Source organism: Neolamprologus brichardi, chromosome 4 (genome assembly GCF_056152115.1).
Source record: "Neolamprologus brichardi isolate AB-2024 chromosome 4, ASM5615211v1, whole genome shotgun sequence".
NCBI lineage: Eukaryota > Metazoa > Chordata > Actinopteri > Cichliformes > Cichlidae > Neolamprologus > Neolamprologus brichardi.
Window position 1 is genome coordinate 21,113,471 of NC_142107.1, and position 21,780 is coordinate 21,135,250.

At 39.2% G+C, this 21,780-nt stretch overlaps 1 protein-coding gene across 1 annotated transcript in view; it reads right to left on the minus strand.

Annotated features, from left to right (window-relative positions):
- mybpc2a (myosin binding protein Ca) overlaps window positions 1-21,780 on the minus strand; it is a 54,948-nt gene that overhangs the window by 16,537 nt on the left and 16,631 nt on the right. The window contains exons 10-22 of the mRNA XM_087840427.1: window positions 17,225-17,349; window positions 13,840-13,945; window positions 11,483-11,652; window positions 8,687-8,852; window positions 8,045-8,151; window positions 7,914-7,943; window positions 5,146-5,285; window positions 4,754-4,913; window positions 3,547-3,651; window positions 3,195-3,383; window positions 2,921-3,055; window positions 760-927; window positions 341-429 (exon numbers count right to left, since the gene is read on the minus strand). Of these exons, the coding sequence (XP_087696553.1) occupies window positions 341-429; window positions 760-927; window positions 2,921-3,055; window positions 3,195-3,383; window positions 3,547-3,651; window positions 4,754-4,913; window positions 5,146-5,285; window positions 7,914-7,943; window positions 8,045-8,151; window positions 8,687-8,852; window positions 11,483-11,652; window positions 13,840-13,945; window positions 17,225-17,349 (1,690 nt within the window). The remainder of the gene's footprint in view (window positions 1-340; window positions 430-759; window positions 928-2,920; window positions 3,056-3,194; window positions 3,384-3,546; window positions 3,652-4,753; window positions 4,914-5,145; window positions 5,286-7,913; window positions 7,944-8,044; window positions 8,152-8,686; window positions 8,853-11,482; window positions 11,653-13,839; window positions 13,946-17,224; window positions 17,350-21,780) is intronic.

A 21,780-nucleotide genomic window follows, 5' to 3' on the forward strand; every position in this document is an offset into this window, starting at 1 on the left:
AAAATGCTGGAACCACCCAGAGAACCCACTCCACAGTTTGAGAACCACTGTTCTAATATTTGTATATTCTTAATATTTACTATGATTGTTTACATTTCTGTTTTTTGTTTGTTTGTTTTTGTATTTTGAAGAGGAAATATGTGGTATTTACATGAGGCGTGAGACTGGTCTGTTTACAGTTGTTTACTGCCTGTGACTGCACCTTGTTCATTTACATTTTATGCAGTTAAACAATAAACAAAGTAAACAAACAAACAAACAAAAACCACATAACCTTGTATTGTCCACTCTTTTTTTCCTGATATTGCAAATGAAGTGTAAATGCTAAAACCAGACTCACCTGGAAGGGGATGACCAAGTTCACCTTCTCGCCCACCTGTGTGATGAATTTGGTTCTCAGACGGCGAGGCAGGCGTATCTTTGGATTTTCTGGTTGGTGGACACAGAGAAGCAAAAGTTAACTTTGTGAAAGAGTGGGTGGTGTGGGGGCGTATAGATATGTAAAATGTAAAACATGTCGAGCTTTTAGGATTTGTGTATGTTCCTTTGCGTGGTTACAGTAGAAATTAATGACTCTTATTAGTTAAAAATCTCTGATATTTGCAGTAAATTTATAATAGCTAAATTATTTTTTCCCCTTGAATTGATCCTAAATGGTTGCTGAACATGATGTCTATCCCTGAATACACTAAATATTTCTAGTGCTGTTAAACAAATGTGTTCATTAAATGCTGTGTTTGATTAAAGCTTGTTTCTGACCCACGATCTCTCGGATAGTGACGGCTTGGGAGAGAACGGCAGGAGGACTGTGGCCGGCAATGTTGACTGCGATCACTCTGAATAGCATTTTCTCCCCCACTGGGAGTCCCTTCACCCTGTAATGGATATTTTCCACCGGTTCCTCATTAGCCCGCACCCACTGGTCACCTAAAAGCAATAGTAGGAATAGTGAAGAAACAGATCAGAAAAACAGGATTAGTGTGTAACTTTGAGACTAATGCTGAGAAATTAATCACGTATAAATATTGCTTACCAGTGAACAGGCAGATATACAAATAACACTAAAACACACACACAGGCACATTGGCACATCTTATACCTACTAATCTTAAAAGCTCACATACAGTTTGTAAATAGCTGAATGATGATTGCTATTACAGTAGGCAGAAAGTTGGACAGTTTTCTATAGCGCACATTAATCCAGCCTCAGGTGGCCTTTTCTGAGGGGGTCACAAGCTAGTGTTTTTCTACAGCCTGGATAAATGAGAAGGTTGCATTAGGAAGGGCATCTGGTGCAAAATCTGTGCCAAATCAAACATGTGGATGTGTGTGCTGTGGCAAAGCTTTGGGAAATAAGGGAGCATCCAAAAGTACCTCTCACATTACGCCAGACACATGATTTCTTTTGCCTTTGCTCATGTTTTTTTGTTTGTTTGTTTTAAGAAGGATTTGTCATATTACTTTAACCATGACCATTACAGTTCCTATAATAAAATAACTTTTAGGCAGAGAGGTTTAGCAAATGATCAGTCGTTCTCTTTGTATGAATAATTTTTGGGTTACCAGGATTTGAAGAACCTCATTTGCATGACTGATTTCTAATGTGTCTAAATTCCAGTGTTCAGTGTTACTGTAATCACATTACATTTTTCAGTAATGCAGTACAAACTGAAGAAGCTTCTCAGATGAGAGGTGAAACGTCTTCAAGCAACTTAAAGAAGTCCCAATGCTTTTCTTTCCAAGCTCCTTAGACTTCTTCCTACACTTGTGCTGCGTTCAGCTGATTTTTTTCCCGTGCATGACAAGAGAAAAATGCTGGAGCGGTTTAGAGCTTTTGAGGAGCAGTGATGTGGATATTATTATTTTTTCCATCGGACAAAAGAAACTCCAGGACATAAACAACTATATTATACTCCAAAACTTTGGCTCTTTGCAAGCATCTACTCAAACAGCATGCTAACATAAAGCTAGCCAAGAGTGACGATAAAGCTCAGCAGACAGCTAGCAAAAGCAGCAAGGAGTCAGGCTTGTAGCCTCCATTTCTCTACAGCAGAATCCCAGTGCCATGTAGTACATTATGTACACTATGAGTTGACTTGTAAAGGAAATGAATTTCAACCGGGTAATGTTGTGTTAAATCCAACATGTTAAACTTTCCAGTTTCAGGAAATAACATTTCTAATGTTTGACTGTGATCATCCCACTATCTTCTGCCTGTCATGCCTCTGGCTATACATAATTCATGTATATACACAAAACACAACAGATGCAAATATCACTGTTAGCATTTAGATTGTAATGATTATCTAACCTGCTTAAAATTGTTTAGAGGCCCCTTCCTTTCTGTTGCATAGACCACTGAGCGTGACAAGTGTTTCACACGTGTAGAGCATGTCATGCAGCCTTGATTGAGAGCCGGAAAACAGTCATAAATGGTAAATGGCCTGTATTTGTATAGCGCTTTTACTAGTCCCTAAGGACCCCAAAGCACTTTACACAACCAGTCATCCACCCAGTCACACACTGGTGATGGCAGCTACATTGTAGCCACAGCCACCCTGGGGCGCACTGACAGAGGCGAGGCTGCCGGACACTGGCGCCACCGGGCCCTCTGACCACCACCAGTAGGCAACGGGTGAAGTATCTTGCCCAAGGACACAACGACCGAGACTGTCCAAGCCGGGGCTCGAACCGGCAACCTTCCGATTACATACACTATTCATACACTCAGAATAGCAGGTGTAAGTATGAATTCCTCTTGCTAGCTAACTCAAAGGTGCATAAATATATATTAACCCACAATTACCTTTAATATCACCAATTTGTAAAGTTCTGACATTTATCTAATGTCGTTAGTTATAGCTTACAAATCCAAAATAAAGCCTTAGTATAAAGTAATATCCATTTTGGTTATTCTTACTTCCTTCTTTGCAGTATTCAATGATGTAGCCATCGATGCCACCTGCTCCGATTCTCTCTGGAGGACGCCACTTGAGTGCACAGGTAGAGTCTGTCACATCATCTACTGTGAGACGAGTGGGCTCACTGGTGGGGGCTGAGAGAGACAAGAGCTAATTAATACGTTAATACGGGGTATAATGGGATGGGAAGGTAGGTTAAGCTGCTTCAAAATGAGCATTGTGTGAAAAGCCTCTGTTAATTAACCATTCTGCTAATGACAAATGGCAACGCACCAATGGGCATGAAGGGCTTTGAGCTTGCACTGGGCTGAGAGATGCCAATGCCATTGACTGCAAACACTCTCATCTCGTAGAGTACACCTTCAATCATCTTCTTAGCCTCGTATGTGGTGGACTCGTAAACATCAAAGTTGAGCTTCGTCCATCTGGGCGAGCCTATCTTCTTCCTCTCCATCAGGTACCCTCGAGGAAGCAGGATCAACATACGGTGAAGTCGTTAAAAACATCCACGTCAGTTCGAAAAAAATATTGCAATGTAATAAACAAAATGGAATTTAAACTCCTCTTTTCTCCTGGGAGGAAGACATCAGATGTGAACATTAGACGCTGCGTGTTTCAGGGGTACCTTTAACGGCAACTCCACCGTCAAAGGCGGGAGGGTCCCATGTGATGATGGCAGAGTCCTCGCCAACTGATGCGCACTTGACGTTCTCGGGAGAGTTCGGCACATCTGGAGAGGCAGGTTACAGTTGGAAATTGAAAGCATGGAGAGATGAAACACAGAGAGAAATGGGAGTGTTTGAGGTTTTTAAAGTAGTACAGTACATAAGACAACATGCAGATGTGATTTGGGGAATCGACACCAAATGCACTGGTAAAGCCATCATATGTTTCACTGATCACAAATGAAAGACGTTACATTTTTTATTACCTCTATATAGACATTGCCACTTTGTAGAATAAATTACATCAATGGTGATTACAAATCATGTTAGAGCAAGGTATTCAGTGTGTTTTATGACTCTTAAAAACTATTAATTGACTATTAACTATTGACTATTGAGTTTTTCCTTTCCAGTCACCTTTCTCACTCACTATGTATTAATAGACTTCTCTGCATTGAATCATATCTGTTATTAACCTCTGTCTCTCTTCCACAGCATGTCTTTTATCCTGTCTTCCTTCTCTCACCCCAACCAATCGCAGCAGATGGCCCCGCCCCTCCCTGAGCCTGGTTCTGCCGGAGGTTTCTTCCTGTTAAAAGGGAGTTTTTCCTTCCCACTGTCACCAAAGTGCTTGCTCATAGGGGGTCATATGATTGTTGGGTTTTTCTCTGTATCTATGAAGCGCCTTGAGGCGACTTTTGTTGTGATTTAGCGCTATATAAATAAAATTGAATTGAATTGAATTGAATTGAATTAATCAAATGTTTCTATGTCCCTTATTTAAGTAATTTCATCCACTGCTTACCCTAAAATCCATCTTGGACTAGAGACTAGATAATTATTATTTATTATATAAATTATGTCTTGGTCATTCTTAACTCTATTAAGAGACAGACAAATTCCTTACAGTATGTATTTTAATGAAAAACAATATCTGAGGTGAAAGTTAATTGTTCTGGGTAGAAGCTGCAAAGACACTGGACCTCAAATTCAGATGATGTGAGTTTTTAAAACATGGCACCACTGTTGAAAATTATGGATTTTCTTTTTTCTTTTTTTTACCATGACCCAGTCTCAAACTCTGAGGAACTATTGCCCTCAGTCAGACAGAAGTAATCGAAAGGGATCAAGGAAAGAAAAAGGCAAAAGTAAGAAACAGCCACTGACCCACAACTCTAACAAAGAGATCCGCCTTGTCCTCGCCGACAGGGTTAGTCACCGTGATGGAGTATTGGCCCTCGTCCACTTTCTCCGCCCCCTCTATTACAAAGCTGCACACGTTCAGCTCTGACTCCACGTGGACCCGTCCCTCAGCCTCGGACAACACCTACCACACAGAGTGAGAGACAGAACAAAAGGAGATTGCTGAAGAGGACGGTGTCGCATGACGACAGCCACCACAAAGACAGGTGATTCAACCGTCCCACTCTAGTGTTGTTTCATTCTTCTTTTGTGCTGTTTAATGACTAACGGCGAGGTACTCCGATTGACGCAGAACATATAAAATATCTGACGCGTTTATGATGCGAGGTGAAGGATGAGAGGCATTTCTTTCTCACTTGGTCTCCTTTCATCCAGCACACAGTGGGGGCCGGCTCTCCTGTGATCTGAACGTCCAGGCGAAGTTTGTTTCCAGCCACCACCGTAATGTTGTTGTTGCCGCCGGAGCTACCGGTGTCCAGGAAGATCTTGGGAGGGTCTTTCATTGTGACCAGATGAAGACAGGAAGAAAGAGACCATTTAGGTTAGAACAATGATGTTGGTTCTTTTTTTGTTTTTTATATTTGAGATTCAAGGTGTCTCAAAGGTGGCACAAAGACTAAATTTACTGTTTTTTTATTCTATATATGGTCTTTTTGGGGGGATTTGGGGGTTTTACATTTGGAGCAGCATCATACTATACTGCCTAAAGCCAAACAAGCAAGTTGGGGCTTTTGTCTACTCGATGGCTTTCCAGAGCTGTGAGCATTTTCAACTTTCACATTCTTCGATTCATTATATATTTTTAAATTGTTTCATAGAAGACCCTTTTGTGTTGCATTTTATGAAAAGATCCCACAATTTTGAGAACATAACAGAGAGTAAAGAGCAACTTAACAGCAGCTAAAAGCAGTTTGCTGTGATTTAACTTCACACCTTTCTGCAGGGATGTATAAATGAACTCCAGGGTACGTCTGTAAACTCTAGGGTGTTGTTGAGGGTGGAACAAAGTGCACTATAGACATACCTAAGCATCAGTCTGAGTGTGGTTAAATAACAAAGGAAGTGCAATTTCACCAGTATTGTTCAGTTTTATGATTAAGAAATGCTGCTGAAGTAAATCTGTCAAAAAGACATCTGTCACTATGTTTAAAATTACAGAAAATGCTCCCCCTCATGGACCCATTATAAACAAATATAAGTTGCTATAGTAAAATGCTCCTGTGTTTTAATTGTTTTTGTTTACCTATTACTTTATTATTTTGGCACAGTATGAGTAACAATAGCAGAGTTCCCTTATCAGTAGGAAAAACTGTAAATACAGTTAAGTTCAGTGACAGGTTTTCAGTCCCTCCATCCTCTTATGGCTCAGGGAGGGACATTATAAGTGCAGCAACCAGAGCTAAGCTCCAAACAAACCCTGCACATATGGATGCTCGCCAGTATCTTCAGCCTTTGTTGCATTTTTCATTTGTTCATTGACTGACAAAATCAAGAATTTCCTGTAGGGTTCAGACTCATTCGTCATCATATATGACCTTTGTTCTCCAAAACAAGAAGAGAAAGTTGCTTCTTTCTCTTCTTGTTTTGAAATTAGAGCAAAGTGAACACAGCATAGACTCACTGTCCTGTTTTTAGGTACAAATGTGGCCTTGTGCAATGGGACACCACTATTTTGGTATCATGTGAGCTTGCTTGGTATCTCTGGAAACAACATGCAGACACACTGTCATGATTGTTTATCAATATTTTTCAGCTAATTCATTTTTCTGATGGTTTGTTTAACAATCTTACATATTGCATATGCAAGTATTCCCATAATTATGTATGTAGTAACTTTATTTTAGGCCAGTTACTGTAGCTCTCATATAATCACAACCTCTGTAGCTAACTGTTGATGAGTTTGTATAACGCGAAAAACACAACATGCACACAAACATTACATTTTTTTGATGACTATATGAAGACTAGAGACAGCCCAGATAACTGTCACCCAGTCTATTTGTATTACCAAAGCATATAATAATGTCTGCGCTAAAAAAAACTGAAATGAAATCCTTGATGTGCTTCTGGGATAGAGGAAAAGCTGACATAGACAGAATATGTCCCACGAACCATAACGTACGGTTAGGCATCAATCAATAAGAGTGTTAGACTAACAATAAATGATCAACTATTTGATTTTTTAAAAGGGCACAAGGACATTTAACCATCTCTCTGTTCAGAGGGTCACACAGTGGCATGGGAGGGAGAGCCTTCAGTTTTCAGGCCCCTCTTCTGTGGAACCAGCTTCCAGTTTGGATTCGGGAGACAGACACTATCTCTACTTTTAAGATTAGGCTTAAAACTTTCCTTTTTGCTAAAGCATATAGTTAGGGCTGGACCAGGTGACCCTGAATCCTCCCTTAGTTATGCTGCAATAGATGTAGGCTGCCGGGGGATTCCCATGATGCATTGAGTTTTTCCTTTCCAGTCACCTTTCTCACTCACTATGTGTTAACAGACCTCTCTGTATTGAATCATATCTGTTATTAATCTCTGGCTCTCTTCCACAGCATGTCTTTATCCTGCCTTCCTTCTCTCACCCCAACCAATCGCAGCAGATGGCCCCGCCCCTCCCTGAGCCTGGTTCTGCTGGAGGTTTCTTCCTGTTAAAAGGGAGTTTTTCCTTCCCACTGTCGCCAAAGTGCTTGCTCATAGGGGGTCATATGATTGTTGGGTTTTTCTCTGTATCTATGAAGCGCCTTGAGGCGACTTTTGTTGTGATTTGGCGCTATATAAATAAAATTGAATTGAATTGAATTATATGATATTTGCTATATTTTCTCAACAGCTCAATAATTTAAGAGTTCACTTGTCAATTTTTATTTAATTTAATTTAATTTAATAAACAATTTTTCTTGAATATAATGGGTGTTGACACAACATTTTGATGTCTACTTTCACTTTTAAACCAAATTTCATGTTAGGTATGTTTTAGACCTCTAATTGACAGAAGATTCACAGCTGAAGGAAACCTAATGGCATCCAGCTTTCAATGATGTCAGCACATTCACATATCTCTAACATTTACTGTCATACACGACAGTATAAAGTATGAATTTTGTCTTTTAAAAAAAGCACCTACCTTGTCGTGGAACATATTCAATTTTGATCTCTGTGGGGAAAAATTAAACAGATCAGGAAGATTCGAATTTGCAACTTATAGGTTGAATTCAGAAGAGCCGCTTGGTATTTGGATTTTTACGTCGCTCTCACCCAGGAAGTTCAGTTTTGCTGAGAGAGAAAGTGCGTAGCCATCAGGGACGAAGGTATAATCTCCCGCGTCTGAAGCCTTCACGTCATTGATCGTCAGCTTGTGGATCCTGGGGACATGTCGCCAGATGTTACCAAGGAGACAGCAGTTGTTATGACCCGCATTTATGCAAAGGACAGTTGCCCTAGCAACATACTTCAAGAGACAATATCGCAGAGTGAGAAAGCTACTAAATGGCTTTCACCTTGTGTGACCGCTGTCACCTTGGCAAATCTCCTTCCGTAGGCCGCTCTGATGGAGGGCTTACTGAGAGAAAACCCAGACCCTTGGGGTCTGTTTGTTGTTTGTGTGTGACCATGTGCGAGTGTTTGAGGGAGCGTGTGTATGTGTTTAGAGGTTAGAGCTTTACAGATTGCAGCCTATCCCCAAAAAATGGGTCAAACAACTAAGAAAGCCCTCTGGTAATAGTTTTCCAAGCCATGTAGCAAACTGTTTATTGTCATAGCTATATGATTTTGTGAGCCTGGGTGTGTGTGTGTTTGCTGTTGTCATAATGCGTGCAGCTGTATATGATAGGTAGCCGAGCTGGAAACAACAGTTTTATCACAGCAGAACATTAACCCACTGGAGTCTGATAGCGATACCTTCCAATGTGTGAAATTTTGATGCGATCGCTGGCCTCGACTTCGACACCATCCTTGAACCATTTTCCGGTCACGTTTTCATCAGACACCTCACACTTGAATACAGCTTGCTCAGATGCCTTCACTGTCAGGTCGGCTATGCTCTGTAGAACCTCCAGCTCCTTATCTGCACCACAAAGATCAATCAAACGTTTAATTAATAAAAAAAAGCCTAATTAATTAAGTGTATCCATGCAAAATTAGTGCAAATACAATGTTACAGTTTTGTGCTTGAGTATTACAACTTCCTGGATTTTATTTGTGTGTTCCCATTTCCAATCTTAGTGTTGAGTTACATTAACTACCCATTAGTAACGTTGGAATTGGAGGAATTGTTTCCTCCACCATTTTTTCTTTAAAAGAAAAAACTCTCTACTATATTCCTATGCTGGCATTGCTACAAACTAACAGCGACCTCCACAACCAAATGAAACCATTGCACAAATGTCAAAACTGCAGTTCTGTGAATGAGCACTTGAGGCTAAAACTGAGTCAGTCTCCACAGACTCCTATGTTAAGCTGCCTCTTGAACTGCAGGAATAAACATGATCGCAAAAACGTGTCTTTAGCCATTTTCCCCCTTTTATGCATTCGTTTTAGTTAGGGGTGCAACGATACACAAAATTCTCAGTTTGGTTCGATACTTTGGTGTTACGGTTCGATATTTTTTCGATACAAAAAAATGTTCATGCTTTTTTAATTTGTCATTTATTAAAATTATAAATATATATTTTAACTCAAAAGTACAGTTTTTAAATTTAATGTTGCTGAAACAACAAGGGGATAAAATAATAAATATATCTGATGGAGAAATCACTCATCTTTGGAAAAGAGAGTTTATTACAGAGAAATGGCTCTTTCCAAAATAAAAGCTATACTATACGCTTCTTCTGGGCTATATTCTCAGCAGCATATTAAACATATCAGGTCCCCATAAGGAGAATCATGTGCTAACGGCTGTCTAAATGACTCGGGTAAAGTTTGTAGCATGCGTGCTTGTTGTTTTTGTCTGCTTCAACTTGTCTTTGCACTAGGATGATGTCAGAGTAAATGTGCAGTCATATTCATTTTGTTCCCACTAGTGCTGTCAGCGTTAATCTGAAATTATGTTAACGCCACAACAAATCTCCATTAACGAGCTACTGCGGATTGCCCCGTCATATTTGTGTTCCCACTAGTGCCGTCAGCGTTAATCTCGTTGAAATGACGTTAACGCCACAACACCGCAAATCTCCGTTAACAAGCTACCGCGGATCGCCCCGTGCGTGGGGCTGGACTGCCAACACGTTAACGAGCTAACTGCGCTAACGCACTAGTTCTCACCAATGTAATTGAGCATTGTGTGGCACACCCGACATACTGTTTTACTTTTGTCCATGACGCGCTTACCTTCAGGGTCATACGTCACATGAAAACCAAAATAGTTCCAAACGCCAGATCTGAATGAGGGTGGGGGAGGTTCAATTTGCCATGTTGCAACGAGAGCTTAACTTCTGTCTCGCTAGCTTGCACTGCGCTCAGTGAATCTGCGTTCGACTACTCCGCCTAGGCTGCACTGTCGAGCGCAGATCCACTGAGCGCTCAACACAGACAGCACCGTCAGAAGGAAAGTTGATAAAATAAATTAAAAATTTTGTATTGTTCGATACATATGCGTACCGAACCGAAAGCACTGTATCGAACGGTTCAATATCGATATGAGTATTGTTGCACCCCTAGTTTTAGTACAACTAATCCATTCATACATTTTGTAAACCATTTCAGAGACACCCCAAACCCGCTTTTCTGGTCATCTTTTCTCTGAAAGAACCCATCCTACTCGGGTTCCCTAACCACCACTATGGAGTAGCAGTTCTGAGTTCGGGATGACCTAGAAGATCCCAGAAACAGTACAGAATAAACTAATTTTCTTATATCCGCAATTTGCTCGCAACCACAAGTGAACGGTAGGAATGTAGATCAGCTGGTAAATCAACACCTTTGCTTTCACGCTCATCTCTTTCTTCACAGTAGATCTGAGCAGTAGTCACATTACTGGACGGTGACACAGGCAACACTATGGCTATGCCCATCTGGTATGTGCAGTGAAAACTATTATTCAGCATTCCTTCATTACCTCGTGGGCTTCAGCCATGCTGGTTTTAGCCACTTTGACTGTAGTACTTTGTTTATATCAGCTACCTAATTCACAGTTACTATAACTATACTATCCTTTCTCTGTATTTCTATCCTTCATCTGAGGGGGAAGGACAGAGATTTTCTCACACTATAATCAATTTATGGGACTCGTTTGACTCACAGCGTGTAAGTGCCTGATATCTGAAGCCTGATATCAATTTTGGAGATGTAAAACCAAATTAGTATGACGAATAGTGTGATACAACTGATACAAGAGATTAATGAAATAAAATTAATGATGACATGAGTAATGACTAATTTGTTGCTTTTCATGCTTGTCAGGATGGAAAACATCAACATGTGCTGAAGTTTGTTTCTAACTGAGGAGTCATACTGGAAATATGTCCGTAAACTTTAAACAGCACCGCAGATTTCATGGCCTTTGCAATTTAAGAACATTAATATTTTAATTATTCATTTTTTATTTTAATTAATAATTATGTAATGTTTAATTTTCAATTGCTCCAATAATATATGATCATGTTGTTATTTGCTTTTCATGATCCCCGTTTGTTGTCAATAAGCCCGGTTAGCCTGGATAGCAAGTTTTCAAGCACTGGTGGACTGGAGGACAAATACCTTCAACCTCCAGCTCTCCCTTTGACTCCCCACCGTTGGTATAGACGTAGTACGTTCCAATATCCTCTTTAGTGGCTTCATTTATGATCAAAATGTGCCTCTTCCCATCTTTCTTTAACCTGTACTTTGAACCTGCAGTGTCTCTATTCAACTCCACTCCATCTTTCATCCTGTGAAGATAACACACACACATATATACAACTGAGATACTTCAGCACAGGAACGCGAGAAAATGGACTGATACTTGAGATGTTGGCAGTGTTGTAGATAGTGAGATCCTTCAGGAGTCAAAAGGCTTTGGGACAAAGTTGTGCAGTAGGTGAGGATTTTTTGTGTACAATATCTGTACCAAAAAAAGCTGTGTGTAGCAAAGAAAAAAAATGCATGCATTCATACTCATATCTTTTAGTTTGGCTCTCTAAAAACCTCTGAGTGGAATAACCACGTCCAAAAAAGTGCAGACAAGAAGGAAGCAAGGAAGACAGTGTCCCAGTTAACAACCCGTCTAGGCATATTTGCACTGCACAAGACACTAAATAATGTGGATTGCACAACACTGGACATTATACTCCTCATTTCCAGTTAATACTTGTACAGCTACATTCTTATATATTTCTATACTGTGTATTGTGTATTTCGTTGTACAGTTATTTTATTTTCAACTTTAATTTATATATTTTATCTTATTCTTTCCCAGTTAAATTTACCCTTCATTCTAATTTGTGTTGTACAGTTATCTCATTTTTAACTTAATTTTTTATATTTTATTTTATTTTATTCCTTCCAAGTTAAATTTACCCTTTTTAATTTTCATATTTATTTCCTATCTTATTCATAGCCTTTTCTTTTTTCTTTAGGTCACGAGCAGTTGTCTAAGCATTTCACTGCATATCGTACTGTGTATGACTGTGTATGTGACAAATAAAATTTGAATTTGAATTTGAATTTTGATTTTAGGCTTCCCCCAATTGCTCAGACAGCTTTGATTGCTGTGTATTATTTCAACAAAAAAAACAAAACCCAAACTGTCTGGCTTTATACAACAATAAAACTTAAAATAAAATAAAATAAAAGCCACAAAGATTCTTCTTTTGTGGAGAAGATTATTAGACAATGATATTAGAGGCAATTGCAAAATGTTTAGCTAATAGCAATGTTTCATATAACAATTTGGTTGAGCTTATTGATTGATGCTTACTAATAATGGTTTTGGGGGGTTTTGTTATTCATTACACCTTTTGCACCAATAAATCTTTATTTTAATGCTTTTCATCACACCATCTTGGAATAATAAACCATTACAGTACTGAAGTGACAGAACAGATCAATCTCCACCATTGCCTTTGGTAAATAGTGGCTCGTACTGCCAATCTTTTTAAATCTTATCTTAAAACACATTTGTATTTACTGGCTTTTAATACAATATGGGAGTTATTTGACAATTCATATTTGATGTTTGCTATCAATATTATAAGTTATTTTACTAGGTATTTTGTATTCTTCTACAGCACTTCCCATATGGAAAAGATATATATAAATCTTATAAAGTTTGTATCTGTCTTGTGTGAAACTTGTATGAAAAGCATACAAGAGTGAAAACACATATAAGATCCCTTGAAAAATTATATAATGAAACTTGTGTGTTTTGAATACTTACTAAAAAAATATATGAAAGTAATGAGAAAGTGGCCACTTTCATGAGTAAATCATATATGTTTTTACTATTTCTTTTCCATATGGGAATACTTGAAAAACTAAGACAGGACAGAAGACAGAAAACCTGATTGAAACGCTGTGCCGTCAATAAACTCAATGAACCTCAATGAGCTCAAGTAACATTGTAAAGTGAGCCAAAACTCTGTGAAAGCCTGATAAAGTCGTACAGAAAACAGCTACTTCAAGTTACTGCTGCAAACATTCGCCCTAAGAGGAATTGAATCAGTGGGTACTTTGCTTTTCACACAATGCATTTTGGATTTTGCATTTTCGTTTTTAAGAAATAGATCATAATATGTTGTAATATGTCATGTGCTGTTGTTCATATCACGCTGTATTTACAGTATTTAATTTTAAATTTTAAAATGTAAAGTCTTAGGAACTGACATCTGTCCTTTTGCCATGACTCTGTTGGAGTGTCCTTATGCAGAAATCTCAGTTACACACTATTAGCCAGTATCTTTTAAGTTAGCTTGTAAAAGTTACAAAATTCACTATGTGAGCTGTGAGCATTGCTTTATGAGGCCTGAAACATATTGTCTCATTGGACTGTTTATCCCGTTATACAGAGAGTTTTATTAGCTGAGTAGCACATTGATGAATTTCAAACTCAAAACGAACCGAAGGGTAAATTAGCTCACCATATGACGTTAGCGCCTTCCTCAGACACTTCCACTTCAAACTCCACCCTCTCACCCACCACTGTGTGAACATCATCCAGCAGCTTGGTGATGGTGACTGGAGGTTCTGAAAACAAAGAGCTTTGAGTCAAACAACAGATGGAAAGTGAGTCATTAAAGAGATACGCTATTTTATCTAAATCACCAACTGGAAACTGGACATATCTAAATCACCGGAGTACACAAATACGAATGGAGAGTAAAATAAGTGTGGCAAATAAACACATCTGCAAGGAAGCAGGACATGAGGAGAGTGACTAATTTTCTACGATATCAACAGCAATAAGAATCTATCATTAAAAGATATTAATTATGTCATAATACAGTATACATGTAGCTGTAGGTCAGGTTTTTTAGCATTATTTTCTTCTTTTTGAATGGTAGATACCCTACTTTAGTACCTGTTAGCATAAAAATAGGATAGCACATCGTATTTGAATAACAGCATAGTATATTTCTGAATTTCTTATCCAAAGCCACCAAACACACTCGTCTTGTGGAGGTGGAAGGCACCTCAAGTCTCCTGAGCTGGTGGGAGTTACATTGTGTAACCACATGGTGTGATGCTTGATGCTCTGCTAGCCTCAGCTATTTGTCACAGTCGGCCTCCAGTCCCCCTCCGGACGTTTCAATTCTTTCTCCCCTTAGCTGGTGTGCCCGCGAACTCTCTGAACTACACTCACAACACCACAGAAATATGTAAAAATCTGACTGCGGCCATCACAAAAGTTTTGTGAAATGAATTTGATGTTGTCCACATAAAAGCTGAGGAATATATTCTCTCTGGAACACACAGACACAGCTAGAAGAGTATGACACTGACATAGCTCAGTGGGTTTGTAATAGCAGCCGTACCTTCAAGTCTGGAAAAAGCAATATGTGATTTGTACTCTGACATGGAATAACCGTAACATGTTGGGAGGCTCCCAGAAACTCTAAAAGTGAGACGCTGAATGCAATAGAAATGTAGACGTAGATACAAAGTCATGTAATCAATAGTTTATCATGAATTTGTCAATGAAGTAGCTGAAAAGGCAACTGAGTGATACAGGTTTCAGTTAGGACAAGAAAAGCAATATTTAATCTAGCTTTAAGGGTTTTTTAAGTTACATAATCTGTTTAGTGTTTAATAAATAATCACAAGCTTCATTTCCAACTGTTTTTTTATGTCTATTTATCTCTTATCCCTTTATATTATCATTTTGTTAGTCTATGTATTTATGTAAGCCTGTATTATTATTATTTATTATCATTATTATGCTATAACAAACAAATACGGGATATGTCTGTGAAGGTTCTCAGTCATCCAGGTCATCGTAGTCAAAGGAGCTTGCAAAGAAAAGCGTCTGGACTTCTTTAAGTTGCTTGAAGACGTTTCACCTCTCATCCGAGAAGCTTCTTCAGTTCTAAGGTCAAATGGTGGAGAGTCCCAGATATAAACCTAGTGGGAGTTTCCCCCCACAGAGGAACAAAATGACCCCTGATGATCCTCTAATCGCCTGAGCCAAGGTGTGGAACTGGGTGTGGGTCCCAATCAGCCAGAGTTTCAGGTGAGCTCATTGTGAAACCTGGCCCCACCTTATCATGCGATTTCCTGAGGTCAGATGGCCCAGGATGTGAGTGGGCGTTAAGGCGTCTGGGGAGGGAACTCAAAACTGGATTATAGATGGCAGACAGTTGGTGTCGTAAACCACCGCCTCTGTTCAAAGATGGTCGCTCACAGTGGACATAGATGCTTCTTTCAAACCATCTGTCCTCTCTGTCCAAAATGTGAACATTGGCATCCTCGAAAGAGTGTCCTTTATCCTTAAGATACAGATGGACTGCTGAATCTTGTCCTGTGGAGGTGGCTCTTCTGTGTTGTGCCATGCGCTTGTGAAGTGGCTGTTTGGTCTCTCCGATGTAGAGGTCTGGGCATTTCTCGCTGCACTGTACGGCATACACCACGTTGTTAAGTCTGTGTTTTGGAGTTTTGTCTTTCGGGTGAACCAGTTTTTGTCTGAGTGTGTTGCTGGGTCTGAAATGCACCGGGATGTCATGCTTGGAGAAAACTCTCCTGAGTTTTTCTGATACACCGGCTACATAGGGGATGACAATATTGTTGCATCTGTCCTACTTATCCTCCCTCGCTGGTGTCTTAAAGAAGTCCAGACACTTTTCTTTGCAAGCTCCTTTAAATACGGGATAAATAAAGTATAAACTAAAAGATATTTATTAACTCAATCTAATAACTTGTTTTATCTAAACTGTTCCAGCTGGTCCCTGCTTGGCTACTTTTCTTTGATTGGGTGATATCTGAAAAGTTCATTTTTGCTTGTATATTCTGTTCTTAGAAGGAAAGACAGAAAAGAAAAATATTGGTAAAACTGGAAATTGGAATCGTCCAAGACAATCTAAACTGATGCATCTTTACAGTAATGATACTATAAAGGCCAAGCGAATCTACTTTAAAATAGTATATTGTAGTGTAGGATAGTATTCAGAATATGAATTTGAAGATGGAAATAAGCATGAGATTTCGCTTTAAGAATCTAGTGTTATTTCATAAAGAGCTCAGAGGAAAAATATATGAAACTAAAGCAAATCAACAGAAAAAAATGAGTTTCTGAGCACATCTCAAACTGATGTCTGCTAGCCAGCTTACAGAAATCACCTCTGCAGTCAGATTTTGACCTGGTTTGCTGGAGCTGAAAATGCTTCCTGTCTGAGCACACCTTTACGAGTCATTTTCGATCAAGACACATAGACACATTGTAGCTGCCTGGGAGTGGTTACAGAGCTTATTTTTATGGTTCTAATGATGTAAGAGAGTAAAGTATGGGATTAATATAAAAGCAGTAGACTGAGTTACATCCATTAAAATGTACAGTAAAATTTAGTTGATCAAATAGGCCCAATTAATACCGAAAATGACATGTGTTACAAGAATACGCAAAATACAAGTGCTTCTTTCAAAAAGCCCGAATACAGAGCTATCATACACCAAATCTGCCTAGCAATTTTACTATTACCATTGATCCGTATTCAAATTGTCCTTCAAAAACACACATATCAGTCAAACTGGGATAAATATGTCAGCACATTAATACAAACAGCACGGCGACAATGATACATGACAATAAACAAAGCATGAAAATTTCACTCGCCACGTACCCATTAAAAATGAGTGAGCAGACAACAGAGCGCAGCATGTTACTGCGTGGCATAAAAGCATTGAAATACACAGATGACAAGAAGGGAACAGAGCTGTCAGGCCTCTCAACGCTCAAATGACAGCATTTGCTAAACCAAGCAGAAAAACCGCTCCCTCCTGAAAGGATTCCTCCAAAGACAGTGACTCATATACCTTTGACAAAAACCTCCGTGAAGCACTTCTCCTCCCCGACCACGCACTCGTATGCTGCGTCATCCGACAGGTTGCACTTATTGATAGTGAGTGTCCGCTTGTTGCCCACGCTCTCAAACACATACCTGGACGCAGAGGGATGGCGGGGGAAGATTATACGAGTCGGATAAAGAAGAAATGAAGTGAGAGACAAAGAAAGGGAGAGAGAGCGAGAGAGAATAATGATTAAGTGCTTTCAGCAAATCCAACCGCTGTGAGGCGAACGGGGCCTAAAGACAACAGAGTGACTCAAAGTTACAGATCGAGACAAAGAATGCACACATTTAATATATGCTCCCACACACATGCGTTGAGCTCGCTGTGAAAATATGGTGCCAAACATCAGAGAGCTACAGTAATGCCACAGTGTCATCACACGCAACGATGAGGCAGTGATGAGAAAGATTCCCATGGTTACAAGCTGCAAGCATTCACATCATCAGACCACTCAAGGTCCATTAACAGTAGGTGTAATTTGAATACTGAATAAGTACATATTGTAAGGCTAACAGTTAAGCAGAAATGTTAGAAACAGAGTGTTCAGGATTAAAATGTATTACATTTTGATTTCATTGATGTAAACATGTCATGGTCCCTGGATTTCTTTATTATTCTCGTATACTGCTCGAGACAAATAAAGGAACACTTAGGAACACTCAGTGACGTGTTAGGAATAAAATGATGCCACATCACTTGATGGAAATAAAAACGATCACACGGCTGAAGGCTGAATTGAAAAGTACCCCAAAAATCAAAGTGAAAAATACTGTCGGCTGCGATTTCTACCCCTCACGGCAGTTTCAGAAAACCTGACCTCTGAGCTTGACCTTGAGGTGGAGGTCACTGAGACCCAAACAACTGCAGTATTCATTTCAAACCGCTACGTCAGTTCATTCTTGAATTCTCGCATTCACAAGCTTGCGTGTCTGCACCGCCAGCCCGCCACTCGGCAAGGTGCTTGCTTGTATGCATGCCTGACAATGTTGGGGAATGCTCCTAATGAGACAACAGATGGTGTCCTGGGGGATCTCCTCCCAAATCTGGACAGGGCATCACCGAGCTCCTGGACAGTCTGAGGCGCAACCTGGTGTTGTCTGATGGATTGGTGATGGATGGGGGGGGGGGCAGTCAGTGGTATAAAGTCCTTCATCCTCCAGGATCCTCCATGGATATGCCTCCCTACACCATCACTGATCCACCACCAAACTTGTCATGCCGAGGAATAGTACTACCACTAGCAGTGACGCTGACCCTAGTCAAATGCAAAACTAGTGAAAAAACAGTGAGGAAAAAATGTCAGTGGCCTCCACATGTAAAACAATGCCTGTTTTGAGGGTTGTCTCATTGTTGCCCCTCTACTACAACTGTTGTTAATTTCATTAATGCCAAAGTAGCTGAAACTGATTAATAAGCCCCTCTGCTTTTTTTTTTGAGCAGCGTATAATGTGATTATTATAATCAGTAGTAGAGATTGTAATAAACTCCCCATTGCTTCTTTTTGTACTTTCTAATGCTGTTGCACTCATTGGCAAAACTAAAAACTAAAGCAAATGTGACCATGCCAAAAACTTGAGTAAATCCTCATAGACTCCAAAGCTATAATACCTTACTTCACAGCAAAAATAACCATGGTTACAGCCTCGTATTTAGAATAATTTTAGTCTCTACAGCATACACTGGCTATGGCAGATTAATATATGAGTGCTAACTCAGCTAATGCTAATGTTAGCAAGCTTTTGTAAGCTAGTCACTCATCCAAACGTGAGCTCAAATGGCTTGGATGATCTGTAGCACACCACAATTTGTCTCATAACCTCAATACACCTCCTCCAGAAGGAACCAACCGCTTAAACGTGGAGTGAACTGAATTTTCAGATGATAGATGATAGCTAGAAAACAGCTACCATCGATCAAATGCTCCCAAACCTTAAAGCTTACCAGCATCTAAGAAGATGAAAGTTCACTACCATAGTATTGTTATAAAGGGACAAACTTTCCATAATGGCAACAATTGTTTATTTACCGAGCTGTGAGGGTGGTTTTTATTGCCTGAATTCAGGAATCAAACTAATATGTTTATGATAATAAAATAAATGAAATCAAATAACAAAATAAAATAAAATATTTGCATCTGTATGGCTATTTCAGGGGGTGATTTTGTATGACTCGCTCAGTTAAACTCTTAAACACTTGAAGTTTTCGTTATTAGGGAAGAGTCCACTTTGACTCATAGGTGGACACCAATACTGTCTCATATAATGGGAGCCTTCAGCTATCAGGCACCTCTCCTGCGGAGCTAGCTCTCCATTTTAATTCGGGAAACATAAATCCTTTAGGATTGAGTTCAAAACTTCCTTTTTTGATAAAGCTTATAGTTAAGGCTGGATCAGGTGACTCTGAACTATCATTCAGTTATGGTGCTGTAGGCTCGAGCATTTGCTTTCTCTCTCCCATAATGAATGTTTTGGCATAATCTCTTTTACTCTCTTCTCTTTCCCTTCATCCAAACAGTCACAGCAGGTGGTTGTCCCAATCTGAGGCTTTCTTCTCTTAAAAGAGAGTTCTTTCTTTTTGCTACTGCAAAACCCTACACATATGGGGTCATCTGAACTGGACCACTCAATGCTGGTTAAGAGGAACATTTTTAAAGTAAACATCAAACAACTAGCATGACTTATAGTGTAATTAATTCTACAGCCCAAGAAGTCTGTGTTTTAGTTATTTTGAGTAAAATTCTAGTATTTGTATGTTATTCTAATAACGAGCAGGTATATACGACTGTACAATGCATCCATACATACAATAGATGCACTTTGCACTGATGCACTGTCCAGATATTGTCCTCAACTGATGACAGACGAAACTTTAAATTGCAAGTACACAATCTAACAAGCCACATATTTGTAGGTACATCCATCTTTAAAATACAGTCTGTTTGCAGAACTCCCTATGCCCATGTTACCCACAATGCACCTAACTCTGCAGCTCCAGCTGACTCAACTAGCATCACGGGTGGTCTTTCATTGCCCATATGGAAAAGAAACAGAAAAAACTTATAAAAGACTCGCATCAGATTTGGCTTGCTTCATATAATGAATCATATAAGGCTTATATGATTTACCCATGAAAGTGGCCACTTCCTCAATACTTTCATATATTGTTTTAGGAAGTATCCAAAACATACGAGTTTCATTTATATAATTTTTCAACGGATCTTTTATCTGTTTTCACTCTTGTATGCTTTTCATACAAGTTTCACACAAGACAGATACAAACTTTATAAGATTTATATATATCTTTTCCATATGGGTGATGTGTTATTTCACAACACTCCCTCTGTAGCTACAGACGTCTTTTTATACTTTATTCCCCAACACCTGCAAACCAACTTCAGTAAACGTCTGTTATTCCACGACATTAGTTCTTGGAGGTATCATTATGTCATATACAGCGTCCTGCAATCTTAAATTATGGTAATTTATTAATAGAAGAGTAAATTAAAGAAGTGCAGATAGACTAAATTGAATCAGTATGGCATTTTTTCCTCATCTCTGAGGCTTTGGTAAATTAAATGAAACAAAAAGACAACTCAGCCTTCAAGAAAAATCACTTGTTTGTACCTAATAAACAATGTTTTAAGCTGCTATCAGTGAAGGAAAACACAAAACAAAATTAAATTTATTTTCTATGGTGTAACACTGAGTGGTAAAATAGTGAATTTCAGCTGGCCATAATAAGATAATCTCTTTTTATATGTATTATGTCAAATGAATTTTTGGCTTGGTTTTGGTTTCATGCTTTATCCACAGCAGTAGTAGGAGTGAAATAAAGCAACAACAAAAAAAGAGCAGGGCTGTAATACCCTGATCCCAATGGCTTTTAGTCACTAACCTAAAACATTTGATTTGTTAGAGCTGAATGGTCACAGCCCACAGCCTGGAGAGACCTCCAGGGAGACTGTGCTCAGGCCAAAATAAAAGTCGCTTCTCCCGATGTAACTGTCTTAATCATAACAGGAAGAGGGCCGCCTTACTTTCCAATAACAGCATGAAGATTCATGAAATAGCAGATGGTGGAGCTATTGAAAACATAGCACTTGAAACAGCTGTAGCCTCTTCAATGAAAGACCACAAGTAGCCTTTGAAGAAGGAGGGAAAAGAGCACAGAGGAGAGCGACGCAGACACTGGATAAAGCTCAGCAGGCTAAAGAGGCTCAAAAAGTAACATATGTATTCTGTCAGACATCCCAGTCAGAGCTAAAGGATTTTGAATTAACCGTTTACACTCCCTGCACCGTGTTTTGCTTGAGGATGTGCTTGCTGAACTGCTTGAAATGTACTCTGCAACTCTTGCAGTTGCTCCAGTTGGTCAAGTTGTTATTGTTATAATGTTAGTGACATAATGAGAGCAATCAAGCTAAGCTAAACTATTTAAAGGACAATTATGTTTTATTTATAGATGTTGCATCTCCCCTTAAAGTGACTATTGTGGCTGCAATGCAAACTTTGCACTCTTAA